The sequence below is a fragment of the Vidua chalybeata genome, chromosome 1 (genome assembly GCF_026979565.1).
Source record: "Vidua chalybeata isolate OUT-0048 chromosome 1, bVidCha1 merged haplotype, whole genome shotgun sequence".
Classification (NCBI taxonomy): Eukaryota; Metazoa; Chordata; class Aves; order Passeriformes; family Viduidae; genus Vidua; species Vidua chalybeata.
This window is the reverse complement of record NC_071530.1, coordinates 58,671,292-58,688,554: the sequence shown is the minus strand read 5'-3', so window position 1 is coordinate 58,688,554 and position 17,263 is coordinate 58,671,292. Positions and strand designations below refer to the sequence as shown.

The 17,263-nt window shown below is 38.3% G+C and overlaps 2 protein-coding genes across 10 annotated transcripts in view; one reads left to right on the top strand and one right to left on the bottom strand.

Moving 5' to 3' along the window:
• Positions 1–2,996: 2,996 nt before the first annotated feature.
• On the bottom strand, positions 2,997–14,588 carry TRIP13 (thyroid hormone receptor interactor 13). Of its 2 annotated transcripts, none has more exons than XM_053939786.1 (14): positions 14,505–14,588; positions 13,992–14,094; positions 12,261–12,426; positions 11,831–11,960; positions 10,705–10,760; positions 9,663–9,753; positions 8,336–8,408; positions 7,324–7,387; positions 6,985–7,071; positions 6,085–6,191; positions 5,296–5,449; positions 5,003–5,115; positions 3,778–3,847; positions 2,997–3,209 (listed from the first exon to the last, which is right to left on the bottom strand). In XM_053939786.1, exons 2-14 carry the CDS (start codon positions 14,081–14,083, stop codon positions 3,114–3,116), a joined length of 1,299 nt encoding a protein of 432 aa, XP_053795761.1. In that variant the 5' UTR covers positions 14,084–14,094; positions 14,505–14,588; the 3' UTR covers positions 2,997–3,113. The 2 variants fall into 2 exon arrangements, with proteins under 2 accessions (XP_053795761.1, XP_053795757.1); XM_053939782.1 differs by lacking the exon at positions 14,505–14,588 and adding an exon at positions 14,364–14,497.
• Positions 14,510–17,263, top strand: part of BRD9 (bromodomain containing 9) — a 26,874-nt gene continuing 24,120 nt past the window's right edge. For all 8 annotated transcript variants that reach the window (XM_053939755.1, XM_053939773.1, XM_053939730.1 and 5 more), the window contains exons 1-2: positions 14,510–14,652; positions 15,569–15,789. In XM_053939755.1, the coding sequence (XP_053795730.1) occupies positions 14,580–14,652; positions 15,569–15,789 (294 nt within the window). In that variant the 5' untranslated portion in view covers positions 14,510–14,579. The remainder of the gene's footprint in view (positions 14,653–15,568; positions 15,790–17,263) is intronic.

The following is a 17,263-nucleotide window of genomic DNA, read 5'->3' as shown; positions in this document are numbered from 1 at the left end:
TTAGAATGAGAAAGTGCCAGCCCACAGTCCCTCAAGCAGCATTTGCTGTGATGATCTTAAGCCAGGGTGACATCAGAAGTGTCATTCTCCAGCCCCTTTTGAATGGAAGCACAGCTGCATAGTTTAAGGATGAGGGCCTTCCCTGGGACCAGAGTGATTTTTGCTTCATATCTGGATTGCTTAGGAGGCTGAGCACCAGCCTAGCATTATTCCTTAAAGATTATGAATTGGAGCAAGGCAAATGAGGCAAATGCCCTATTTAATGATCAATGATTACCGCAGATGGATTAATTTGATGATCATTCTCTTTAGCAGCAAAAATCCTTCAATATATTTCCATGACAGCTCTTCAGTTCTTCCCCAGGGCTGGAACTCCAGAGCAAACTACTGTACAAATATTTCTACAGTTCTAATGATTACAACTTATTTCTGTGTCATAACAAAAGAAATCTGAGAGAAAGAAAATTTTCTTGGAAAACAGCATCTCCCCAGTCTAGTTTGCTGCATATTGCTGAATGCAATATCAAGCCTCTGTTGATTTCCAAAAGTTTGTTTTAAAATCATCCTATTGTTCTCAGTGCCTCAGAGAGGCCTTGCCTCTCCTACCCTGGGCTCTCATTAAAAGGTGCAATACTGCACCAATAGAGACCCATGAAAGTAGGATCATTGGAAATGAGTATTTCTGCAGGTTCGAAGTTTCAGAGAGTTATTTAACCTTTAAAATAAATTGTAGAAAAATCACTGTCTTTGCATAATTTCCAGAGAATAAATTGGCTAATAAAATCCTTCTGTCTTCAACCTCCTCTACCCCAATTTTTAAAATCATGTCATAGGATCTGGATCAGAAATGAACAATTTTTGCTGCTTGGAAAATCATTAGTCATGGAAACAGCTCATAAAAATAAGCTGTGCTCAGCTTATTTGCTCAGTCTATATTTGCTTTTTCCAAGAAAAAGAAAAAATATTTTACTTTTCTATTTCAGGATTATTTAACTCTTCTAAAATCCCACACTTTAATGTGCTTATGCTGAAAGTCTTTGCATTCAACAAGCTCAATATTTCATCATCTATGCTTATAGTGATCTAGATCCCAGACATTTTTCTAAACCCACCAGCCAGTGGATGAGATGGTAAAAGTACACTACAAAATAAGTTCTGCTGCAGCACAGAGAACTCACTGCTTTTCATCTTTGGATCAAATTCTGCAAGTTTCCTTTTATTAGGCAACATATTTTAAATTCCAGAATTTTTCTGTAAGGCCAAGCAGAGAAATTCTATGGTGTTACATTACATTATAGCTGACATTACTTCTTGAAGAGGGATTTTCACTGAGCAAAGTCTTGCTCATTAGGGCTTTTGAAACTTTCAGTCAGCATTCCCATTCTCACATGACTTGCTAAATCTCAAGGATTCATTTTTGCCATCTAGTGGCTTTGAACAGAATTAAAAGAAATTTGCTAATGATAAAGTTGAAAATTACTGTTTGTGATAAAAGATGGCAGTTTTAATTTATGGTTATATTTGAAAATATATTTATACCTGGAAAAGAAGACTATTCCCTCCACGTAACCTAAATGAACACTGAAAGAAAACAGGATTAATGTGTGGCCACTGAGACTGTGAAAAGAACAGCTGAGGTTACTGCATTGGAGTGTGGGATTGAGTTGCACTGACTGAGGGGAGGAGGTTACTCAGAGGACTCCTCATATCCAATGTGTCTTTTCTTATGGCAGTCCTGGAAATTTTTAAGACAATCCAAGCAGATCTCTTCTGCTACCCACGTCCCTTCTATTTTTAGGGGGTGGATACAAATAATATTTAACAAGTTTTTTCCAAAAGTAGTATAATGAACACACTTAGGCTTAACAGAGAGGTTCTTTTTACATACAAATAGATGCCATAATAAAAAATTAATAGAACTTCACAAGTTCCATTCAATTTTTTAACCCACAGGGTATAGTGTTCATTAATAACTGTAACTCAGGATAAAAATATTTCATTTTCTGAATGTATAACATTGATTTAAAAGATACAAATAAAGAAGCAATAAAATTCTAAAGTATTTCAACACCAACAGCTAGAAGGTATCTCTGAACTGGATACCACCAACTTAAATCCCTCCATTTTCTCTTAAAAAAACTATTCTGGAAACTCCCTTAACATTTAGAAATATAGAATGGTTTGGGTTGGGACCTCAAAGATCATCTGGTTCCAACTTTCACCACTCCCATGGGCAGGGCCCTTCCCGTTAGTACAGCTTCTTTAGAGCCCCATCCACCCTGGCCTTAAACACTTGCAGGGAATCAAGCATGCACAGCTTCTCTGGGCAACAATGCCAGTGCCTCACCACCCCCACAGCAAAAAATTCCTTTCAAATACCTAATCTAAACCAACCCTCTTTCAGTTTAAAATTGCTCCCCTCTGTCCTATCACTACACACTCCTGTAAAAAAGTGCCTGCCTCTCTTTTTTATAAAACAAAACCAAAATATATTTGCATTTAAAGATAAAATATTGTAGTTATACTTCATTGAGAAAACATGGTCCAGTCTGGTTCACATCCTTTCAAAAACGTAAAAACCCCAAAATTTTATGAAATTTTACACTATTGTACAAAATTTAACAAACTGAGGAGATCACGTAATTTACATTTATGAGATCTCCTGACTTTAACTTTTTTAATCTGATGTAATTTAACTCCATAATAATTTATATTACATTTCAAGAAAAAGAGATGTCAGTATGAAAGATCTGGTGTGTCACTGAGCACTTCCCAGTTTCATGCCTGTTATTTCAGATGCATGGATAGAAAGTTAGTGATTAAAAACAGGGAACAGAAGCCTGCCCACTTTTAGTAATGGCAAAAGATGGAAACTGACTTAAAACAAAAACCTTTAACAATCCTTTTATTGATATTTGAAATGAAGGTTTCAAAAATATGCTGTGAACTTCCTTAGTTGTTTATTAATGAACATTTTAAAAAAACAGAATAGGCATTCCAGGTTTTTTAAGGTGCATTTTATTTTACAAATGCATTTACTTTACAAATGCATAAAAATAGCACAACTTGTATGAAAAATATAAGAATACAGTCAACTACAAAACAATAGAGTATCACATACAGTCTGCAAGATTCTTTTTTTCTTCAAATTGTTTGTCTACTGCAAGTGAAAGGGCCTGAAGAAAAGTTGTCATTGTGACACTGGGGGACTGAAAATAAGAGAACATTTTGTTAGACACACCACAGCAAGAGGCAGATATATTATTTCACATAAAAATCACAGTATTTAAAAGAGAAATATTTTAATTTCATGTTACAAAAATTGCAAAATGCTATAAACCAAACTGCAAGTTTATTTAAGATCAGCTAGCACAGCAAAGTCAAAGTCAACCTGCATGGAATCTTCGGTCACAATACTCTATATTTGCTTAGAAAATGGTTTTTAACAAATTATTATTTATAAAGTGGTAGAGGTTTGGGTTTTTTTTTCAGGAAGAAATTATAAGAGCACCAATATTAATGTTCATTTATTTAATTAAAAGTAGAATACTCTTGGGCAGATCAATCCCACCTGTCTTCTTCAATCCCATTCTAAATTATGGACAGCACATAATTGTTTCAGTCTACAAAGCTGCAGAAACAAGTGTAATTTAGATTAAAAGGGAGGTTTGGACCAATCTTTTGCTTCAGGCAGTGTTCAGATGTCTTCCTGCCTGTCTTGAACTCAACCCAAAATATAATGAACAGAATAAACTCGCTTGAATATAATAAACTTACTTGAATATAAAGTGCATGTGCTAGGAAAGGAAGCTTTCTCAGGACTCGGCCACCAAGACCTTCACTTTTTCTATGGTAAAACAGAGACAAGTGCTGCTTAAATGCTAAATATTCACTCTTAAAAGAAGGCCTTTCCTTTTTCTGTGTTTCTCCATTAAGTTGCTCTAAAAGAATTTCAGATGACAATTCAACAGGTCACTTGCATCTCTTTTAGCAGGAGAAGGGTGTGAACAGACAAATTCTGCTTGTGGGAGGCTACACAGCATAGTACAGCACCAGCACAGGCACAGCTGCCTGTCAATGCATCAGGCCCTTCAAATTGCTGTGCCAATCTCATGAATTTGGGGGGATGTCTACCACAGCGTGGTATGGACACAACCACTTTTGGAAGGACTGGGAAAAAAACTGGTTGAATGCTGAACCTTATGGGTACTGCCTGTCTCCTTCTACCCACCATTTACACAGTTTCCTTCACCTCACCCACTTTGTGTATGTTAGCATCTTCTCCAAGCACTGCTCTGTGTGCATAAAATGCAAACCTCTGTGCCTGGAAAAACTTACTCGCTTTTACTTCACTCCTCACTTGTTAAGACTGCATACTTTAGGAACAGAAGGAAAACACACTTTGCAGACTTTATGAATGTTATTTTCTTCCATAGAGACCAGCACTTTGGAAAAAAACATTGCTTGATATTGTGAATATAATTTTTATTGTTTAAAGAACTGTTAGTTGCAGTGAAAGACCATTTGCTCTACCAGCATATTCAGCAAACCACAACACTATCTATTTACACTTTACTCCCTTCCCCCTTGTTTCTGTCCACTTATATCTCTCTGCTAAATACTGATCTAGCAGATGGCGAGGCATTTCAAAACACTTTCTTAGCAGGACCTAAGGCACATGCTATTTCTGCTAAAGTGCATTACAATTCCCAACATCCACTGAAACCAAAGGCTAATCCAGCCAGCAACTTGTCAAGAGGATTTCAAATGGCAGAGCACAAACCAGAAGCAGTACTAGACCAAGCCAGATCTGAGACCAAGAAATGTTAGCAAATTGCAATTGCTTCCACTTTTTGTCCCCTGAAGGGTTTTGCACCTATCCCAAACAGAAAAAAAATTGAGTTGTTTCAGATCCCCAGTTGTTAGGAAATTTGGTTACTTTTACACATCATTCCATAACTCAGCACATATGTATGAAAAAAGTAAAATTTCAGAATCTTACCTTGAGATTTCTTTTAGTACAAGGCTTAACCTTGACACATTATTTTCTATGAAGCCGATCATCTCAAGCTCTCTGAGTGTCAGAAGCTGCTGTCGAGGATATATTATTTGACACTAGAAATGAGAGTTACACACTGTTGTATGAAAAATAAGTGCATTCAAAATTAAATTTTACAGTAAGAGTGGAAATAAAGAAAAGGAATGAAATGTATTACTTTTGTTACTTAGGAAGTATGATTAAAATGCAAAATTTACTAAAATATGACATTTTATAGTTTTGCTTTCAAGTATTACCTTCATCAGTTCTTCCAGGCAAGAAAGATATATTCTAAATATTGCTGCAGTAGATGGAGGTCCAATGTATTGTTTAATGTCAGCCCTGTCTACAAAGGCCATGTCAATTTTCTCTGTAATATTTGAAGTAGTCAGGATAATTACGTTGGGATACCTTCAAGACAAAAACAGATTTTTAGGTCACATGTAAAAGATTTATCTCCTTTTGTGACTGACAAGTTGAGACCTTCCTTCCTATGATTTAAATAATCTTATGCAATAAGCTGTCACATCATTCTTGTCAATCAGGTATTACATTAAACGATCTGAAGCTCTTGGCCAGGTATCACCAAACTATTTTAATGCATAGTCTCTTTCCTTCAGCTGTTTCTCAGTTGTCCATAGTTCCTCTAATTCTATTTCAGAAGTGATATATGGTAACTACCTAGAAGCTACTGACATAGCTTCTGACACAGACACAAAAGATTATGAAAAGAATTGTAAATTTGAACATGTTTTACATTTCAATTTTGATGTCTGTTCTCCGAGCAGACATCATGATCTGTCCTTTTTCTCTCCCTGTCTTTAGGGGAAGCATACTGTCCAGAGATTTGATTGTCCACCCAGGTACATGTAAAATATTCTGCTGGATTACTCTTATTTCTTTTCAAGATTAGAATCATGAACAAAGAATAACTATTCACTAACTAATCTGGTTTAGTATTCCAAGTAGGAATTGAAATTTAGCAGGAATAGGAATACTGAAAATGTCAATAACCTTTTGCTGTTGCAATAGTATGCAAACAATACCTTTTAATCTGGTCTATTTGTGTCAGTACAGCATTGACCACACGAATAGCATCTGAAGGCTCTGTGCCTGCCTTGAAGGCACTGCGGGCTGCTGTGAGGCTTTCCACCTACAAAAACCCGGACCAATCAACCAAAACAACAACAACAAAATCACCAAACACCAAAAAAGCCAAAAAGATTGCACTTTTGGAGTCCTGGCAGCAAACAGGTAACCCATGCAATACACCTTCAGATTCCTGTGCCTACTATCTAAAACTTCTTCAAAATCTTTTGTTAGGCAGGAATTTCCAGGGAGGAAGAAAGGCATGTCAAAGAAGCAAAGTATAGTGAGGGAAATTCCTTTTTAGACTGCAGAATGGAGGCTGGTTTGCATTTTAGATTTTTGGAGGTGGAGGAATGGGGCACCACCAGAATAATGAATATGTTGAATTTAGAGTGAGCTTCCCCATAGGAACGCCAATATGACAAAGCTAGTAAGGTACATACTTACTAAGCTGCTTTTGTATGCAAGTTTGAAGAAAATCTAACAACAATGAACCGAACCATATTCACGTTTTTTAGAGCTGTACAAAAAAAATGTAAATAATACAAATCTGAGCTACTTTGAAGTTTAAAACAATATTCCACTTGTAAACATACAGCAGCAAAGGAAATTCCACCAAGAAAGGTTTCAATTCACTTTCAGCTGGAATTTTCCTGCTAAGTCGCACTATGTTCCTTCCAAACCTCTCAAATCTGCAGCAGTCAAGACTAAAGTTCACTCATCTGCACAATCATGTAGCTTATGAAATAGCATACATGTGCTTTCATTGTTCCTTATGAATGAGCACTATCGCAGCTCCTTTCCATCCATTTTCTTTCTGCTATATTTAATGTACAACAATGCTATTGGAATCATACCTCATCAATCAGTACAAATACAAGAGCATCTCTGTCATCAACTAACTCTTGGATCTTCTGGAACATCTTGGTTACAAGCTTGCCACTCTAGAAAGATACCATATGCATATGTTAACTATTTCCTTACCACACAACTTTCTAAGGCTTATCATATTTAAAGGTGTAAATGCTTGGGTTTTAAAACAACTGTCTAATAAAACTTCTCTTTAAGCATTCTCAAGCATATGAATTTTTCTGAACAATCTCTTGTGCACATATTTAGGAAACAAGCTAAATAGAATAATTACAGTTTAATTTCTAAAATACATAGTTTATTTTATTAGGTACATCAATACATACCTCAGAAAACCATTTAGAGAAAAGGCTATGGCTGTTTATCTCAATTAACTGTCCATACCTATACCTAAAGTATGAAGAGAAAAAGAAGTATCAACTCCATTCTAAATAAAAATCAGAGATATCATTAACTTCTGTAAGTCTCATTCCTGACATTCTGACCCTGGAATTCTGTGAATTCATACTTTAAATTACTTACCTCTCAAAATATAACACATGTTTTATTTGTATTATTTTTGTTGCTAGAACTTGTCACGTTGCTGAAAATGTCACTAGAATTCTTATATTAAGTTGCTATTAGAATTTTTTCATTAGACCAGGGTAAGTAACTCTTACCATGATAATTGCCTCATTCTTCTCTCTGTGTAAGATTTTCTTCAGTATAGCAAGAAGTGACAAAGTATCTCAACTACACATTATACAGCCTGTGATTTTCATACGTTCAGTTTGGGCTAGAGTCAGATCATGCCAACAATTACACATTATTTATGCTACAACTTGTATTTTATATAATATATAGATATATTTTTATATATAGATTTATTAGGTTGCTGTGAACTTTTAGGCTATTTCTTATTATGTGTCTGATACACAAACTGGCCTCTGCAGATTGTGGCATTCAGACAATCCAAGTACAAAAGAAATTAGTTTAAAAAATCACTACCTATTAAAACCAGGGTCTATCAAACATGAAGATACAAAAACCAAAATACTCCTCAATCCTTTGCCCTTTAATACTCATTGATGTACAAAGTGAGCAAAAACTATTGTACTGCCACTGGAATGTCTTTTACATACCTGGGACAAATAATTACACATTTTACAAGGCCTTTAAATACCCTAGTCAGTCTAGCAGATCAATTTTATTGCTAGCCTGGTGCACTACAAAAAAGAAGACACATTCGCACTAAGTACAAGTTACTTGAAATTAAATATGAAATATACTTGGGCTAGTGAAAAAGAACAACTATGTATAGTAAGCTAAAATGAAAAATTTCCAAAAAAAAAAAATCACCTATATGACAGTCGAATTGTCAGCTTCTGAGCCAATGCTTTACAGAGAGAAGTCTTCCCAGTTCCAGGAGGCCCTGATTTAGAATCAGATCCATACATTACACAGAGTCTGTGTTACATTGTTAATGACATCTAACAGATTTTTAACTACTTTATTTCATTACAGCACTAATTATAGAGTAAAGTCACAGCAGATAATGATTGCGTACACCAGAGTATTTTGAGAAAATTGCTTCCTTGACTGCAACCCTAGAGCTAATGCTGGATTTTGTATGTATGCAAACACCATAAAGTTAAAACACTCAACAGCCAGAGAAGCAAAGTATCATCCTGTAGGGCTTATACTCATCAGCATTCTCTATAATCAGTGCTATGCTCAAACTTGTATCTTCCCGAAACACACTCTTCTAACATGGAAAACAGAAACATATCACGATCAGTTTGATTAGCTGTCCACTCTCCCAGAAATTTCTTCCTTGGGGAAACCCAGATCATCTTTGGAATTATAATCTGGGACAAACCTTTGGATCTGACTTAATACCCCATGGAAGAGCCACAAAGACTTCCTCCAAAGACGTAAGTACAAGAACAGTTACCAGAGTATGAAATAAAGTCTTTCAAACAAAAATATCTAACACAAAAGCTTCTAACAAAACAAAAACATCTAAAATAGAAGCTTCTAAATTGACAGTTGTAACTTAAGTACAATCAAAAATATTTCCACTATGATATTTTATTTTTGAATACCAGTCTTGATGACAAAATCAATGCAAGATGCATTTTGCAAGAAAATGGATTCAGTTGATGCTAATCTCATTTGTGGTATAACCTCCACAGTAAGCTAGGACTGGCTGAAGATTTCAGCTTCACTAAAATAACAGTAACTAAACTAGCATGAGCTGGCAACAGAACACAGTGTCAACAACACAACACAGATTGCCTTCCCAGTTTCTCCAAGTTTTTATAAAGCTATAACTAACAAAATATTTAGTACTGCAATAGAAGTTTAACTAAAATATGCCTCCTAATATCTTCAGTATCTGATTTATTTTTGTTCATTATGTAAAAATGCAACAATATCACTTAAAATTAAGAAATCCACAGTTGTCACTGCACTGTAAACCTTAGAATTTAAATTCATGCAAAACACAGAATATATGAACATTGATTTGACTCTGACATTACATTTCATCCAAATTTGTACTATTGAGGTGCTGCTTTTGTATCACCTCATTTCACTACACAGGACTGCAGTACAAGTCCTTCCAGAAGGAAAGTATAAACAGATGGCAAATGAATCTACTTGGTTTAAAACAGATCATTTTTACCATGCAGCAAAACAACTCTGTTCCATGATATCAGGTTGCTGTCAACATTTTTGTCGGAAAATAATAATGTTGTCGTCACATAATCGAGTAACTAAATGAAGAGGACAGATAGAAAGACACAAATTAGAGATATAACGGCAAATATAACCACAAATAGAATAAATTTATAATGATGTCTATTGTGTACTCATAACAACAACAACAAAAAAGAGCCCATTAGAACCCAAACATGCTCAGGCATTCCCATGGTTTAAAGAAGGAAGATTTATCACAATTTTACAGCAGTTCAAGTTTTAGCCATTAAAAGTAACCATTTATTTCTACCCATATATACTTGCACTCAACAGTGATCAGCTTGCTGTTATTTAGTACACCAGCAAGTCTAATTAAATAGTCTTGTCATTTCACAGATGACTTTGAAAGCTGTTCCATAAATTAGACAAATGTGGATGTATTAATTGATATTTATGTTATAAATTAAGAAGTACAATCACTGGAATGTTTTGCTTTCTTCTGTATTTGGTTATAAAGACTTAAGTGAGAATCCTGTATCTATGGTATTACAAATAAGCTAACAAATTAGTTATTTGTGTCTAAGAACTTCAGTTAGAAGCTGAATTGAACTATTTGTAGGTTTTATTTGCATCACAGTCACTAGATTTCAGATTACAGTATTACTATTCTACAAGCTCTGGCAGTTATCATCACAACCTCAGATGAACAGACAGGATCTTCAAGCTAGAATATGACCCCATGGAAGTGTTTTGTTTCTTTCCAATGTCTTGCCAGCATTCAAGTGGCAGGGCACTCAGCTTCGGTCAAATAATTGAATAAGTATTTGCAAGAACAGTAACAGTGCTTGCTCACAGTACTGCCAAGCCCATTAACTGTTTAGCTGCTGCCAGAAACAAAGTTAAACTCCCATTCCCTTCTGCCCAGCCTGCACCCATATCTCCATAGGATGCAGCAGACTTCAAACAGGCTTAATTTCAGCTCTTACTTCTCCTCAAGCAATTTTAATTGTTATTCATTTCCAACTTACATTTGATTTTACTTCAGTGTCATAGATAAGACTTTCCCAAAGGCCGTGGAATTCAGCTGCAAAAACAATATGTTATATACCTGTTTAGGATAAATCAGTCTGGAAACCTGTAATTCATCATTGCAGCACAAAACAGTTTTCAAATAACTCTCAACTAAAATGAAGAATTAAGAACACATATATGAAAGCAAGTAAAGCATCTGTGAGGAAAAAAAAAGGTTATTTTTCTCAAAATGCAAACACCACTTTCTAGCAGACAAATTCAGCAGTTTCCCAGCTTCTATTTCCTCCAATAACTGTGATGAGAAATTAATGTTAATTTCTTAACATGAAATGAAAAGTATTATTCCTTCCATTCTCAGTAGAGGATGAACTTACATTTCACCAAGGGAGCAATGAAAACTTGTGGTAGGAGGAGGGTTCTAAGGCAAATTTTATCCATGTAGCTGAATAATGGATAAAAAACTAAAGTTGTTATTTGAATATCAATCATTCCTAGGTGTTGGCTTCTAACTTTCAGCAAAGAAAAGCAAAAAAGACTCAACAACTATAAACCACAAAATTGTGGCAATAAAGTCAAGGTATCAGATTTAATTCTTCCTAAAACTAATGTAATGGATAGTTAAGTATTTCACAACATGGAAAGAATAGGAAATGTTTCAAAATTACTGCCTCTCTGAGCTTTAGCTCACACCTGTGCTTCTCCTTTCAGGCAGAGAATCCAACTTCCCCAAGCACAAGACAGTAACAGGCAGGTCTGGCTCTATCACAGAGGAAAGCCTGATTTTTCCTCTCCAGAAGACAAGGACTAAATCTCTTTACTTTGTTTGTCTGTTTCATGTATAAGAGCAGTAGTGTCAGACCACAAGATCAGTTATTTCCACACATCCACAAGTATTACAGAAATAAAGGATGTGTTTCGGAATCACCTGCAGCAGTTCAGTCAAAACCACAAGGGAAAAAAGTCCAAAATTATTTGTTCCATAAAGAAATAAGTCCACATATATTTGTTCTATAGACAAACAATAAATACAAATAATATCTTTAATAGGTAACTATAAACATTTTTAGCCTTTGCAATATTTTCTTTATTGCTCTAGAGCTCCCAGAAATGCCACACAGGTACCTGCTGGTAGCACCCAGTGATGAGCTGCAGTGATATCGTCATTCTCTTCTTCCAGGTTTTCAGAGGTTGGTCCTTCTTCATTCAGATGAAAAATATGAAGAGAAAGACTGTTTGTGCTCAGGTCAATAGGCTAGAATGAACATTAAAAGATTTGTTACCTGTCATATTTCTCATTCAAAGCTAGTTGAGCAAAAGAAAGTTACAGTTCTCAGCTGGCATTTATCTCTGAAGCCTACTACTTCTGTTTCAGGCTTTACTAAGTGGTAACAAGAAAACTTAACCACTTTTTCCTAGTTATACTAGTCAGCCTAAGAAGAGATACTACATCAGTCTATAGACCTTTTCTTGCTTCTGCCCTTAGGGTACCAACAGTCTACCTCCAACTAGTTCAGGGGCACAAAAACAGAGGTGCATTCTTGACCAGGAATACCTGTCTGTCCTTCAGTTTCAGCTCCGTATCTACAATCGCCACAGACTGCACATTGTTGTTAAGGAAAGGGTCGTCGAACTCTGTCCACTTGTAATCACCAAACACGATGTTGTGTCTGTTCAACAGCTTTAAGACACTCATCCTAATATCTTCTTTCTTGGCCACACTAATAAGAAAGAAACATCATTATGGCATTGACATTTATAAGGAAATTTGAATTTGTGTTAGAATGCATCACTTCATATGTGAGGCCTTCATGGAAAACAACTTCTATGTCACACACACCAAAAAACCCAACCAACCAACAAACAAAACCCCCAATCTAAAAAAAAACCAAAACAACACAAAACAAACCCAAACCCACTCAATCCTCCTCCAACATTCTACATGAGAAAAGAACCTGTCAGATTCAGTCTGTCTGCAAAAGCAACAAGCTGGATAGCTGTTTTTAATTTGTGCATTAAAAGACATAATCCAAATAATACCATTTGCTCTGCTTGAGGACATATCAGGGGATACTGAATGAGACAGCTAGACTTCAAGAATGGAAAGCAGTTATGCAATCTGTGTTTCAGTAAGACCCAGAAAGACTCAGAGCCAAGCTACAGACTGAATTTGGTATGCTTCACTTGGAAGCTCCATTATACTTTCAGGACAGCTGAAATGTCAGGATGGGGACACAATATAAGGAGACTTCCAGAAGAGACAAAAACTACAGGAAAAGAAATACCATTTGAAGACTTAAGTTAATTTTGCAATTTCAATCATCTACAACCAGTGCAAATTCTCAGTTTTCTGTTAAGCCTGGCAAAAATAGCACAGTGGATCTTTTACACCTTGATTTTTCTAACACCTCAGACATGTTCTCCCATATTCTTCAGATATCCAAAAACAGTAAGATAAGAACTGGATAAATGGACAAGGAGGGTTGTCCCCATCCTGACCGTCCAGCTCAGAGGGCTATGATTACTATAAAGATTAAGAGCACTATCAGTAACTTGGGTGGGGAAAGGCAGTGTGGTGCTATTAGCATTGGGACTAGCACTGCTTTTGCATCCTTGACAATGGGATGGAAAGTACCTGCATCAAGTTTATGGATAACACCATAGCAGGGAGAACTGTTAGTATTCTGGAGGGCAGGGCTGCTGTTCAGAGGGAACTCTGCAGGTTGGCAATATGGTTTGACTGGAACCTTTTGACATTCAACAAAGGTAAACATGAAATCTTAGCTCTCATCCACTGCCCAGACAACAGAACAGATCAGAGGCCAACTGGATGATGTGCAGTTTTGCAGAAAAGGGCCCGTGGGTACTGGTGGACAAGCTAGCAATAAGTCAAGTGCACCCTTGCTGCAAATGAGGACAACCTTATTTGAGGCTGTGCTACCAAGACTGCATGTTAGGGAAGGCAACTGTTTCTATCCACTGGCTTTGTAACACCACATCTGGAGTACTGTGAACAGTTGTGAGCACCAACACAAAAGAGACAAGGATAAACTGGGGCAAACCCAGAACGTGGCAAACAACTACATTATGAGACTGGATGACATGACCCACAAGGTGAAACTGAGCGAAGTGTATTTGTTCAATCTTAGGAAGATACACAGGTGAGGAAACTCCCGGGAGAGTACAGAGAAGGCAGAACTGGGTTCTGCGGGCTCTTGGAGGTGCGTAGAACGAGGCCGAGAGGAAAAAGGCACGAGTGGCAGCAAGCAACGCTCTGATCAGAGACCTGCTCGACTTCTGGTGAACTTCCACATGGATCTGAACGCCGTCACACACGTTTGGGAGCGCTTGCTTCAAATCTCCAGCGGCGTCGTCCATCTTTCTCGTTCCTAGAGGAAAAGCGATACCAAAGAGAAGCGACTTCCAGCGACTGCTACACGCCCACGGCACGAACGGCCCTTCCCGGTGCCCCGGTGCCCCGGTGAGGCGCACACCGCCCCCCGCAAAGACCGGGTACGGGATCGGGACCAGGATCGGGATCGGCACTTCCCTCCCTGAGGAGATGGCGACGACAGGCTCGGGACACGCCGCGAGCGCGGTCTCGCGTACGGACGGGCGGGCGGCTATTCCCGCCTCAGCGCTGCGGACAGGGAATCACCTCAGGCAGGCACGGCCTCGGGAGCGACGCGCCGGAGCGACGGGGATTGGGAGCGCGGGCGAGCCTGAGGCTCCAGGCAACCACTGCGGCAGCCGCTGCTCGTAAAGGGCGCGCTGGGCGAGGCACGGCCGACCCACTCACCCGGATCTTCCTCCGCGGCGGGCGGGGGGGTCCGCCCGCCCAAGCGCTTCCGTCGGGGCCGGCTGCGGCTCAGCCATGGGGAAGAAGCACAAGAAGCACAAAGCCGAGAAGGCAGAATGGCGCTCGACCTCCGCCACCGCCTACAGCGGTAAGGGCCGCAGGGGCCTTTTTGTACACGGGACGCGCCCGCCCCTTCCCACGGCGCGGCTGTCGGCGGGGCCCGGCGTCCCTGCGTGGGTTGGGGGGCCTGGACAGAGACCTCGCTAGGAGTGCCAGAGCTGCCAGCGGCGGGGGTGGCCCGAGGAACTTGGGGCGGGAGGTGGGGTGTGAGCCGGGGCGTCTCCGTGCTTCCCACGGCCGCTCCTGAGGGAATCCGGTCGCTGCAGTGCTTGAATGGTGCTTAATTTCAGCTTGCTCTGCAAGGACCTTGCGACGTTTTTAGGGGAGGCGGAAGAGCCGGTTTCGTATGTCTTGCAGGTTTGTGGAACATCACAACGTAAGACGTGCAGAACGACTGTTTGTTAGTTTGGATTTGTTAGTCTTAGCTATTGTTTTTCTTTTCAAATGTGTTGTGTATATTTTTGATTTGCAGCGAATTCTTATAAACAATAGTTCTAGAAGAAGCTTTGGAGCTGGGGTTGTTTAGCCTGGAGAAAAGGAGGCTCGGGGGGGACCTTGTCACTCTGCACCTGCCTGAAAAGAGGGTGTAGCCAGGTGGGGGTCAGTCTCTTCTCCAGGCAACCAGCGGCAGGATGAGAGGACGTGGCCTCAAAATGCACTAGGGGAACTTCAGGTTGGACATTGGGAAAGAATTTCTTTACAAAAAGGATGATTATGTATTAGAATGAGCTGCCCAGGAGGGTGGTGGAGTTATTGTCCCTAGAGGTGCTTAGGAAATGACTGAATGTGATACTTAGTGCCATGGTCTAGTTGACATGTAATGTTGGGTCATAGATTGGGCTTGAACTCAGTGCTCTTTTCTGTCCTAATTTAGACTGATTCTGTAATTGCTGTGTGCTGTTAGTCCCCTGTGCATTCATTTTTTTTTTTTTTTTTTAATTTAGATTATGTGGACAAGCCTTTGGAAAAACCCTTAAAGCTGGTTCTTAAAGTTGGAGGCAGTGAAGTTACTGAACTCTCTGGGTCAGGGCATGACTCTAGTTACTATGATGATAGATCAGATCATGAGCGAGAACGACATAAAGAAAAGAAGAAAAAAAAGAAGAAAAAGTCAGAGAAAGAAAAAGAAAAGCATCTAGATGATGAGGAAAGAAGAAAGAGAAAGGTAAGCTGTGATTTTTAGAATTCAGACACACCAGCCTTCATGCTTGCTTATCAGGTCTAAAATCTGGTGCAGAACTTCGTTTTTTTAAATCACTGTTACAGCAATCTTATTGTCTGGAGATAGCACTTCAGAAATGTAGAAAACCTTTGTGTGTGAGTTGGTGTACTTCTGCCATTTAAAGGAGATACCTTGTGTGATGATTCAATGAACAAAGCTTCCTTCTTATAACTTTTTATTATCCTTATTTATTTGCCTTTAATGCATGCTTCTGTTTTTCAGTTGGATCTTTTGTATTTTAGCCTGGTCACAAAAAAGTTTTGCCACCATTTTAGGGAGGGTAATTTCATCTTTCCAAATCCAGGCTGTGTTTACATTTTGGAGATGTGCCAAGGTACTGGACATTGAAACTGATATGTTTATTCAGAACAGCTTCTGAACTGTTGAGTACTGTGGTACATTACATCTTTAGTTCTTGGAATAACCTGTGTGCTGGGCTTTGTCAATTTGTTAGTAGCAAGTAGGGTGGTCACCTTAGTTGTCTGTGTTGAACGCTGGGGAGTTTGATTAAAATCAGCAGTGAGGCATTCACAGCACAGTTACTTATACATTTCAATTTTAAGAGTATTTTTGTGTAATAATGGTTCTCTGACCTTTCTGCTTTTTTAATTCTTTCCTGTCATGTAGTTTTACTATTCTTGTGTGACAGTTTTTTTGGTGCTACTTTGTGTGTGCTTGTTGCTAACATCTAACAGCGCCAAGTAATACAGCCCTAACAAAAAAATCATCTGGAAGTGACAGATCTCATAGGATTATTCAGAAGCTCTTGAATACCGCACAGACAGTGCACAATTTTCTTAGTACAGATGTTTCAGGCTGGGACTTGAAATGTAGCAAAACCAGCTGTCTTTCATACAAGATTTTGAAGTATCAATTGTCTTTACTGAGTTGTGGGGTGGGGGTTGTTTGGATTTTTTCCCCAGAAGTTCATGATTATTACATGCCCAATACGCTAATGGATACTTAAGTAATAAAACCGTAGGCTAAGGAAGGTTAATGAAAGTGTGCTTTTCTGTGAAAATATGGATAATAATTGTGGGATTTCAGGAATGACTTAGGTGTGCCTTTGCTCTGAACTCAGGAAGAGATGTGAATTGCTGCCATTGTTTCTTATGGTTCTTTTGTTGGCTGAATTGTCACATACTTTACTCATTTCTGTTTAATGTGACAAACAACAAAAATACATTGCTGAGAGTGGAGCCACAGAGATTGATCTGTACTCAATAGTAAATTAACTTTCTTTGCTGTCTGGTGTAGGTTATTGTGCAGTTTTACATATAAATAGCTTCAGAATTCATCTTTTCAATAAACGTGCAGGATAGAACAATCATGACTGATAGAACTGTATCAAATACAAAGTAGCAAAAGATGAACAGTTTTAATTGGAGAAGAAAATTGAAAAAGTGATAGTGAAAAT

What these genes read in the sequence shown, in the direction of transcription:
- TRIP13 (XM_053939786.1), bottom strand. Translation starts at nt 14,083, where the DNA reads ATGGACGACGCCGCTGGAGATTTGAAGCAAGCGCTCCCAAACGTGTGT. An exon ending in TATTTGTACTGATTGATGAG is followed by an intron (nt 6,192 to 6,984) that starts GTATGATTCCAA and finishes GGGTTTTTGTAG; the next exon opens with GTGGAAAGCCTCACAGCAGC. An exon ending in CAAATAGACCAGATTAAAAG is followed by an intron (nt 5,450 to 6,084) that starts GTATTGTTTGCA and finishes TTTGTCTTGAAG; the next exon opens with GTATCCCAACGTAATTATCC.